The 11,036-nt window shown below is 40.4% G+C and overlaps 1 protein-coding gene across 1 annotated transcript in view; it reads right to left on the bottom strand.

The window, feature by feature from the left end:
• Positions 1-493: 493 nt before the first annotated feature.
• The window catches only part of LOC121857199 (lysoplasmalogenase-like protein TMEM86A), a 28,396-nt gene continuing 17,853 nt past the window's right edge, over positions 494-11,036 (bottom strand). The window contains exons 2-5 of the mRNA XM_042353140.1: positions 3,988-4,157; positions 2,918-3,111; positions 2,021-2,247; positions 494-1,768 (exon numbers count right to left, since the gene is read on the bottom strand). Coding sequence (XP_042209074.1) covers positions 1,511-1,768; positions 2,021-2,247; positions 2,918-3,111; positions 3,988-4,157 — 849 coding nt within the window. The 3' untranslated portion in view covers positions 494-1,510. The remainder of the gene's footprint in view (positions 1,769-2,020; positions 2,248-2,917; positions 3,112-3,987; positions 4,158-11,036) is intronic.

Below are 11,036 nucleotides of genomic sequence, written 5' to 3'. Positions count from 1 at the left end.
ATTGACCAAAACTACAAATTCTCAAAAATCTCTGAAGGCAATTATAAAACACTAAACTCAGAGTGCATTCTAACATAATTCATTGTCACTGTAACTAACTTTAAAACTCATACCGTATATGCTAGGGACTGTCAGTTGATTGAAAATGTCCAAAGGAGGGCCACCAGACTGGTGCCTGCACTACGGCACATCAGCTACCCTGAGAGATTAGAGAGCCTGAAATTGCCTGGCTTACACTACAGACTGGCAAGGGAAGACCTAATTGAGGTGTATGAGCATCTCAAGGGGCACTACTCAGTTGAGTGCCCTTACCTGGAGCTGGCGGACGCTCGCCCCACAAGGGGTCACAGCTCAAGGTTGAAGAAGCCACAAGTCCAGAAAACTGTGAGGGGATACTTTTTCAGAGTGAGAGTTGTGAACTCTTGGAACAATCTACCAGAGTGTTGTGACGGCATTGATTGTGAGCTCTTTCAAGACCAGACTTGACAAGCACTGGAGCAGGTTCAGATACATGCAGGAGACGGTGCATGCCCAGTACTTGCCAATAGTGTGTAACAGAGACGTAACTGATTGCCCAAGTGGCTAACGAGCCAGTCAATAGTGAAGAGGATAAAAGAACAAACTAAAACTAAATATTGGACCAACCGTTTTTTAGTAATATTGCATGACTAAGGTTGGAATTTCACAGCAGCCATGGCAACCATTGGCCTCAAAATAGCTGTGGTGCCCTAACAAAACATTACACCACCTCTATAGCCACTGTTTTAACCCTCCTTTCTACTCTGGTTGCTGTGTTCTTTTTGTATATTCCAAAGCCTGAATTATTTGTAGGCTACTGATAGCAGTGTGTCTTTGCCTTATTAACTGAGAAAAACAATTCTAATTGTACAGTACCTCAAGGGAATTACAATTACAGTACTAAAAACAGTACTGTACTGTATGTGCTACCAAAATTAAAATAAAAATCCATGTGAAAACAAGGTTTAGAGTACGAGAAAAATTAATTGTTTTGTTCTGTTTAAGCCAAATCGATTCTTGAGCATGAAACACACTTTGTGGTGCAGGTGGTTGCATTAAGAATTCTGATATAAACTGACCAAAAAGCACAACAATCATTCAAGTCATAAGTACAGAGCTTTAAAAAACTAGAAGGGCTTAAGTGCTCATGTCTATGTACCTGTACACCTACAGATCTTGTCATTTGGAAGTGAAGCTTAATACTGTACTACTAACACACTTGATCTGACAAAATGTGTCACACCATGAGCTGTCTTTTAAGGATGCTCTACTCTAAATTACACTTACATATATGGGTGGGGATACAAACCTGAAGGTCTTGCCCACATTGTTTGAAAAATTTAAGTCAGTCAACACTTGCTTAACTGCATAAATCAACACCTACCATGCTATTTTACCAATGGGACCCTACCTACATTACATTAAATTCATATACACCAATTCAATTTGAAGGGATCATATTTAAGCCTCATAAGAATTATAAAACCTATGCTCATTGCATACTACTTAGACTATGTGCCTGTTGTCGGTGACTGAGGAGATTTGTGGAGTCACAGAGGGAAGCCCTGGAGTAACACGATGAAGTAACTCGTTTGTCCATGAATGATTCATCTTCGCTGTCACTTGGCATATACTGCTGCACTTTCTTTATCTTGTTGTCCCGCACTGAGTCCAGATAGCTTGCTTTACTATCAACAACACTGAGTGAGATTCCCAGTTGGGCTGCATAATATGATACCATTATGATGGCCTGAAATAAAAATACAGTGCATAAAGTATCATTTTACTGTACGTACTTCTCACCCCATTTTTACAAAATGACATGTTATTCATAATAAATATAACCTATAGACCAATAACAAGGAATTTTTTTACTTAAAAACGGAACGGTTGACAGAAAATTGAGTACTGCCGGGTAACTAATAAATACAGAATTTTACGTCAAAACAAATCAATGATCATAACCTTAAATAAACATGAGGTCAAAACAAATAAGCCTTACCTGTGAATGAGGTATAAGGCAATAGAATGCATTGAAACCAATACCAGCATCTGACACAGCAAACAGAATCCCTCCAACACATGAGCACAGTTTTGTCCAAGTCCACAGTTCTTCAAACAGTTGCACCCTGGCCACTGCTCGCCACACCATTGTCATTAGGAGGAACACATAGACTGGCATACCAAAGCTCACAAGCCCAGATGTGCCTGGCAGTAGAAGGTAAATTCCTGAAATGTTTTGATTAGAATTAATGAGATGATCTAAGTTATTTTTTTCATTTCCAGTATGGAACAAAGTAATATGAATTTAATGCCCAAGTGTTAACCCAAATATTAGGTCTACCTGTACAAAATTCTTATCTCTTGCCATCTTTTTATGATTCTTTCTTCCTCACCCTCAAGGTGTTACCCAAGTATTGCTAGCTTATGTAGCCTTTCATTCAGTGCCTCGGCAGTCATATTAAGAATACTGTACTACACAGTAACCACCCGAGCACCAAACATTACTGTATACAGTATACTATTATTACAATAATAATAATAACAGGGTTTATGCTAAACTTAAAAAGATGTTTACTGTATTTTACTGTATAAAAACACTGAAGATTAAAAAAGTTTAATGGAACAATTCCCCCTGATCCTATTCTTCATGGCCACTTGGTCAGCCAATGCACTCATCCATGGTTTTCGGTTTATGTAAGTTGCTGACCTGGAAGCTCAATATCAAACTGGAGTAAAATGATATACAGGACTGTAATGATATTAATTTTGCCATAGCTAGCATTTAAATTCTATACAGTACGTACAATATATGCAAGGTGAAGGCATAAGTTAGTGTGTGTGTGTGTTACAGTATTTATACAGAAATATGTACAAACAATAATAAAAACTGACTGACCTAGGGCTGTGAGAGAATAGACGACAGTGGCAACATAAATATTAAACGGTCGGAAGCCAAAGGCAGAGATGTATAATATCTGTGAAATTAGGAACGATCCCAGGCCATGGATGAAGAAATCTTCCCAGATGAGCAGTGCATCACCCAGCACAGAAAAGATCAGTCCCAGCAAGATTCTTCTGGAGTAAGCATACCTGGAACACAAATTTAAGGAAAGAATCTTTAGATCAAGTTAACATATTAAAGTCAGAAAAGAACAAAAAATAAATGGACTGTAGACATATGGCCATAATGAACTTCAACAAACTGTACCAAAAAAACAAACAAACAAACAATGACAAACTACTGATACTCAAGACGCAATTACAGACTTATGTAATAATACTGAAAAAAAAATTATGGAAGAACTAATCAATAGTATATAATCATGGAGAAATACCTACCCAACTTTTACCAATAGTTTATACTGTATGTTTCTCTCGGAACTGAAAATTAATTTACGGTACAGTATTTAAGTGCTTTAGTACATCCAGAATAACACAACAATACCAAAGAATGCCATAACAAAACAAACATGGGAGACACGTAAATAGAATTGGAAAATAAATAAAAAAATTTCCAAGATTAATTATAAGAGAAGCAATTACTCAAATATCAAATCCTTTATGTCACCGAGGGCTGCAGCACTGTACTGTAGTTTGCCATATCAATAGTCATATTTAATGATGACAAATTAAGAGTACATTACAGTGAAACCCCCATATAATGGATTTCTCTCTCCATTATAATCCGTTAGATGGGGGCCTCACATCTAACGGATTCTCAACAAAATGGACTTCCCTCACCATATATTCCATTAAATAGAGGTTTTATTATATGTATATTATGATTTTCAGGGCATGGACTCCTCACTCAAAGCAAGGGACCTATGTATGTAAAATCTTATACCATAAAAACTTAAAGAATTCGAAGTACAGTAACATACCATATTTTCATAGCACATTAAAATCATGGCTACAATATCTCCAAATAATTCTGCAACATTGTATAGGTAGGTCTACGGTACTTACTCCTCCCCGAGGCTCATGCCGTGCAGCAGAACGAAGGCAATCAGAGACAGACCCGGCAGACACTTTATCACCATGGCAAAGATGGAAGGCTGGTCTGACGGGATGAAGAGCACGAAGTAGATCGCTACCGTCTTGAAAAATGGCACCAGCTTGGGGCCAACACTCTTTAACTGTAATAATAATAATAATAATAATAATAATAATAATAATAATAACAATATCACACAGCACAATTGACTTCTTAAATATTCTAAATACTGTATATTTAATTATTTAAAAGGTCATTAATTAACACTAATTACTCAATTGTTTCAATTGTGAATCCAGGTCCTTAATCAGCCTGTAAAGTAACGCCTCTATGAAATTTGATCCAAATCCATGGCATGGCCCCAAATGCCAAAATCTAAGGTGTTAGGTCAAGATTATTTTTGGCATCAAATGACATTTTTTTGGAAAGTGAAAACTTAAGTGTTTATAAAGTGAAGAAAGTCTATATCAGTGGTGTCAAACTCAAAACCTTTTGAGAGCCAATTCTTATTTTAGTTACCCTCTTCAGGGCCAACACAAGTGCTATATCACATATTTGCAGGATTGAAGTTTACAGCTTCACACATTGCCTTACCTGGCTTACCAGGAATACCTCATTTGGGTTTGTCTGATCTTAAGTATTTATAAATAATTTTACTAAATAAACATGATTATATCTATTTCTTTCATAATTTTACGGGATGATAAATTTTACCGTCATCCCGCGGGCCACACCTGACCATCCCAAGGGCCACCTTTGGCCCGTGGGCCATGAGTTTGACACCCCTGGTCTATATTGTTAAGAAAATGCATATAAAGGTGATTTAAAACTTATGGGCACAGGCTTAATAATACAGTACACAGTAATACATTAGACTGGTTAAGAGTGAAATGACAAGTACCTTTTTTCCTACTATAATGTAGGTTAAGTGATGTAAAAATAGAATCAAAGACTTCCATCCATTTACGAGCGTGTAAAGTTCATATCATCCTCCGGGTGTCTAAAGTTCATGTGATCCTGGGGTAAGGTGGGAGCACTTCACCATGGTAACACTACCAGAGAGAGAGAGAGAGAGAGAGAGAGCTACCACCACAGGCTCAGTATATCCTGCCAATGTATATAACGTCCAGTCTAAACCCTCCCTTTATCTCCCCCCTTTGTGCTTTCCTCTTTCCCTACCTTTCGTTTTCTCTTCTTTCTCTGTCCTTCTCTCCCCAATACTTTCACTCCTCTCCACCCCTTTATCTCTCCCATTTTCTTTCCCCCTTTATCTAACGCATCTCATTTCTCCCCTCACTACTATTTACACCCTTTTAATTCCCTTTGTTTCATACCCTCCATTTCCTCTCATCTCTCTCCCTCTATACTCTCTTTTATCCTTCACTATCACTTCTTCTCCATCCTTCCCATCACTCCCCTCACCATCTACTTCCTTGTTCTCCCTCCTCGTAACTTCCCTTCCTCGCACTGCCCCCCTGCATCCTTCTCCCCACCCCTCCCCCCTTTTCCCTCACATAGACCTCAACTTTAACCAGTGACCTGCCATGCACTTCCCTCCCTTGTCACTATCCACCCTCCCTTCCTCCCTCTTACTTCTCTCTTTCCCCCTCACTGTCTTCCAGCCTTCACCGCCCCTCCTTCTCTCTTGCTTTCAACTTCCTTTCACCGCCCTCCCCTCTCCCCCACCCACTGGCACCCACCACCACACACACAATCCAGTCCAATTTATCTCGTTCCTGTGCCCTTAGCTTCCTGTGGTGTGGTGGAGTGGGTGAGGGGGTCAGGTAGAGCGAGGTGATAAGACTTTCCTGTATGGAGGAGGAGGAAATGGAAAGTGCGGAGATGTGAGAAAGATGGTATAGGAGAAAGGGGAGAAGAATGATTAAGAGCGCAAATAAAAATAGGGAGGAGAAGATGGAGTGGGGAGGGGAGAAAAGGACAAGAGGGATGGAGTAGGAGAAGGTGAGGTAAAGGAGGAGGGGGATAAGATACGGTTAGAGTATAGCTTAACAACTTTATTGGCAAGATTAGAGCACAATTTTATATCGTCTGAGTAGTTCACACAGGTCGTGGCACTGAGGATGGTGCCGTTGGTCACCTCACAGGGCAGAGGTTCTTAGTCTATACAAGGGAGGGATAATATGACCTCTTTACACGTCACAAAATAAGTCCGTCTCATTAATGCCATCCGCTCCCCCAAAAAGAAAAAAACAGAAAAAAGAAATCAGACAAGCGAATTTAGATTATTTTGGATACAGTACATCTAGCAGAGTAATGGTTGATTTTTATGTGGTGTAACAAACTCTAACGACATTCAATTAAGTTGGTACATCACTACAGTAAGGCCAGGAAGTCTGAACTCTTACCATTGTTACATTCAATAACGTTTAGGAGTATAAGTTCCAGAGGTATGATAAATTTTATAACACTATCACTACCATCTCCTACCACTATCACAACCACAATATCACCGACGTGCCTAAGCTGTAATTGTTGACCATAATACCCACGCTGTTTTGCACAATCACCCACTCACAAAAAAAAACAAAAAAAACACCACTCACTCTACTCTACTCTCTCTCTCTCTCCACACACACACACACACACACACACACACCTGGTCACTCTCCCACGACCGACTACACCCTCACGATTCGCTTCCCACCCCTGATAAAGGCGATATTGGTTGTATAAACAGATTTGGACGACACCCACGACCCTTCCCCTTGACCTATCTGAATCCCAAAGCATATTGCCCGTATTATTGGATCTTGTAACCACACACACACACACACACACACACACACACACACAGCCATATATCTAGGGCACAAGGGTTAAACTACCCAAACTCAACACTCACCTAAGTGGGTATGAAAGAAGGTTGAAATATCAGTGGGATTTTGTTCTTGTCTTTAGAGTGGAAGTGAGATTTGGTTTTGCGTGTAGCGTGGTTGTGGGGGTTGTGGAGGCGTGGGTGAATGTATGAATACGTTGCAAGGGCGTGGGTATGTTATAGAGGCGTGGGTATGTTATAGGGGCGTGGGTTTGTTCCAGAGGCGTGGGTATGTTGTAGAGGCGTGGGTATGAGGAAGCATGGCGTGGGTTAGTGAGAGGTACGAGGAGGAGGTGGTGATGTGGTAAGTCTTGTTGTTTTGTCTCTGAGATATTATCTGCATTAGCATCCTGAGGGGAGGCGGGGAGGAGGTGGACCCACAGTGGAAGAAAAATGCAAGGGGGGATAAAACATGTAAAAATATATCATAGAAGCATTTGAGGATTACAGTGGATACAGACTAAGTTTACTGTAGACTAGGTTTACATAAAATGCATTTAATCCATATACAGTACTTGGTAAAAGATGTGTTACGAACCACGCCATCTATTGTCTTGATCTACCTACCCAGCACCACGAGCAACGCCATCTAGGGACGAAACCCGAGTATGACTCGTCTTAGTTACCACTCCGGGGTTTCCCTTCTCCATATCCTGGTTGTTGGTCACCTCCTACAAGTCTTCTTCGTCATCTCCAGTTTGATGAGAGTTCAGTTTACTCTGGGAAGTGACCACAGGATAACCTATCGTGGAAACCTACGGCACAGTGACTACCTACCGTCTTCTACAATACTCAGCCTTACTCGTCAGCCATCTCAGCTCCGCACTTAGGTATTTGTAATCTTATGTAACCTCCCACCTCCACCTTGCTTCAAATTATTGTATGTTGTATTAATATGTATATACTGTTAATGTTTAGGTTAAGTATGGTAAAGGGTAAATTATAGAAAGCTGAATATTTTGTTAAGGAATTTATGGTACTTTATTATACACAACAAAAACTCGCATCCTTTGTCTACCCTTTTATAGTCCGATTGTCTTTGTTTTTTATTTTTTTGTTGCCTGTTGGGATCTGGGTAGACTTTTAACTATATTCTAAATCCCCAACTCGTAACAGATGTCAAAACGATACAAATGAATCTGTTCTTCCCTACAGGAGAGACAAATAGACAATAAAAAATACCCTGCAACATTTAACCCGATGCCCTGTATAAGATTAATTTCTGCTGACTGTAATTACCATTATTTTGATTCATGAAAATAAGATTCACGTGGCAACATTTCTCAGAGAAAGTGAAACACATAATTCGAAATTCCCCTTCCCTTTACGAGGCAGTGTACCAATTATTGGAGAGATCTGCTTCACAAGGCCTTTGGGCCAATATGCTGCTATTGGACGTATCTCATTGAACTGATCTCACGTGGCTGGCTGGGGTCAGTGCTCAGGTGAAGAGCTCATGGACCGAGTGACTAATAAGTTAACGGCGTGTGATTGACAGAGTTCTTGGTTCATGATGACTTTAAATATCGTCAATTCACACGACAAATTAAACGATCCACTAAAAAAAAAAAGGAAAATAAAGACTACATATTTAATAAAAGCCACAACTGAAGAATCTCCAGCGTGAGGTACCCAGTGGTAGGCCATCTGGGGGTAACACAGGAAGATAAGCGTTCTCCTATATGACTGACATGTCTTAAAATCGTGACTAAAACCCCTGATTGTGAATGACTATGCAAAACTTAACTACCAGGGCGAGGAGGAGGATTCAGGGTAGGATTATGAGGTAAAATTATATTATCATCATCCTGGGTGGCCATTAATCTCCTCAGCTACGATGTCTTGGAAGGGTTAAGAGGGATCCCTAATACGCAGTCTCATAATGCCCCCTCCCGCCCCTCTCCCCTATGTATAAGATGGCTTCAAATCGAGCTACAACACAACTGATCCGCGCCCCACATTAGATAATTAACACATATATTACAATGACCGAAATTACGTTGACATGGAGATAACAGAAGGTGTAATCAGCTTTGTAATTAGAGAAAGTGAACGAGTATCGATAAGTTGTATCTACTTAACCCTCCCCCTCCACGTCACAGTGTTGCCAGTTACCCCTATAACCCTGTACTCCTCTACGGGGTTGGATAAAAACTGGTATTCTTGTGCCCATGGATGCTGTGTTGTGATCAAGTCGTGTGTTGTGAGTTTACAGTTGGGAAAAAAAAAGGCGCCAGGGTTATTTTTTTTCCCTCTCGTTTAGTTACATCCTGTTGTGGCTGACGCGCTGTAACTACTGTATATAGTAATCTTGTTTGATTCCTTCTAGGTAACGGTTGAAGTGCAGGTTTTATGTTGTGTTGGTAAGACCATTAAAATAATAATACACGTTCAGGTATAGCAGAGACAGGTGCCATGTTGCTCACTTGGCTGTCCTGTGAGCGGAAGATGCTGCTGTTTAGAATCTGAACAAGAATTTGGGCAGTGGTCGACGAGCCAAAACCTTTGCTGACATTACGTAAATTTACACAATTCCCCAAATTGCGAGGACGTAGTATTTTATTAGCCACTGGACGAAAAATTATAGTTAATACAACTTTATATGTCGTTCACAAATTACTTTTATAATGCACTGGTTCGTTCCTTTGATGTGCCTCCATCAAAGTCGGCCAGCTGAGTGATATGACCTTTTTATCAGAATAATAACCTTAACGAGTATTGTTGACCGTAGGGTATGTCAACACAACCGGTTCAGGGGGGACATCCTTCACCAGACGGAATATTGTTAACAAAAGGATGGATAATAACAGAGAAACTAGTTGTTTACATCAGGACCTTATAAGTTAAAATATACTATCATTGAGAAACAACGGCCAGGTCAAACGGTACATGGAGCGACACTGAAAGGCCCGCTGGCTCTCTCCTGTGTGCATTAGGCTTACGAACACGTACAAGGCTTAATGACTGCCACTAAGCCTTCTCTCTTGGACGCCCCACTGTCTTTTCTTTATCTCCTTCCATGGTAAACACTTGTTGGTATCTTTCGCTTTGTTTTAAGGTTAGGAACAGTACGAGTGACGTGAATACAGTAAGGCTAGCGAGGTGAACTGACCTGGGTAAAAGTAGAAAGTATGATACTGTAGATGCTTAAAACAACACAAAAAACGTCACTGGTTAGTTTAAGTTGAGTAGGGTAGGGTAAAATAGGGTAGAATAAGGTAGGGTAGGGTGAACGAGGTATTAAACATTTGTCCCTCAGCCTTAAAATTAAGACATTCGCTATATTAATTAGTACAGAGTCTCCAGGTGAGCTTTATTACATATGCAGGTTGAGTATGGAGAGTGTGTGGCTGGTTGAGAGGTTAACTAGTGGTAATAAAAGTGTTGGTGTTACTGTGATTCATCCCAAGTGTTGCATTGTAAGAAAACCATACTATGTGTTGACGAGTCTGTACGACCTTGTTGATACAGAGGCAAGGACGACCCTCACTCGTCTATGAGAGCAACCTTCCCCTTCCTCTCCTCCACCCTCTTCCGTCAAGTCCCCTGTCGCCCTTTCTTATCTTTCTCATATAGTTCTTTCACATTTCATCTTTTTCCACCTTCCATCATTCATTATCTGTCTCTCCCGTCATCACCTCCCTCTTACCTCACTATTCTGCTCGCGTCCTCAACCCCCACCCCCTCTTACTCCCCCACTCCCCACTGACGGATGGTGTTTGGCTTGTCTACCGATGGCCCCCCGAGGTCTGGCATCGTGCCTCAGTGAGAGAAAGGAGACGACGTAGAGACGAGAGAGACAAAACACGTTACCTCAGACTTATAGCTAGTTATCTGTTGTATCAATGTCACGTTACTCAAGTTTCGCCTTCACTTCAAGACTTAGATTTAAGGAACATTTGTTAATTACAGGTGTAGTCATTATAGTATTGTCGCGAGCTTAAGACGTGATTGAAATGTATATGCTTTAAACCCAGCTTACAATAAACGTCATCCACACGTGGTTATGGATGCAATATGGATGTGTTGTCTAAACCTGGATGTAACACGTAAATCTATACCTTAAACCTGCTAAACCAAATCATGTTGGTTCACACTGTAATGGAACTTATCTATTGGTGTCATATAAACTTTCCCTCGATATTATATACTGTACTGAATTTATTTTATTTTACTTGTTTCACG

Source organism: Homarus americanus, unplaced genomic scaffold (genome assembly GCF_018991925.1).
Source record: "Homarus americanus isolate GMGI-L3 unplaced genomic scaffold, GMGI_Hamer_2.0 scaffold20465, whole genome shotgun sequence".
Lineage (NCBI taxonomy): Eukaryota > Metazoa > Arthropoda > Malacostraca > Decapoda > Nephropidae > Homarus > Homarus americanus.
The sequence above is the reverse complement of the archived record's forward strand: the minus strand, read 5'-3'. Positions and strand labels throughout refer to the sequence as shown.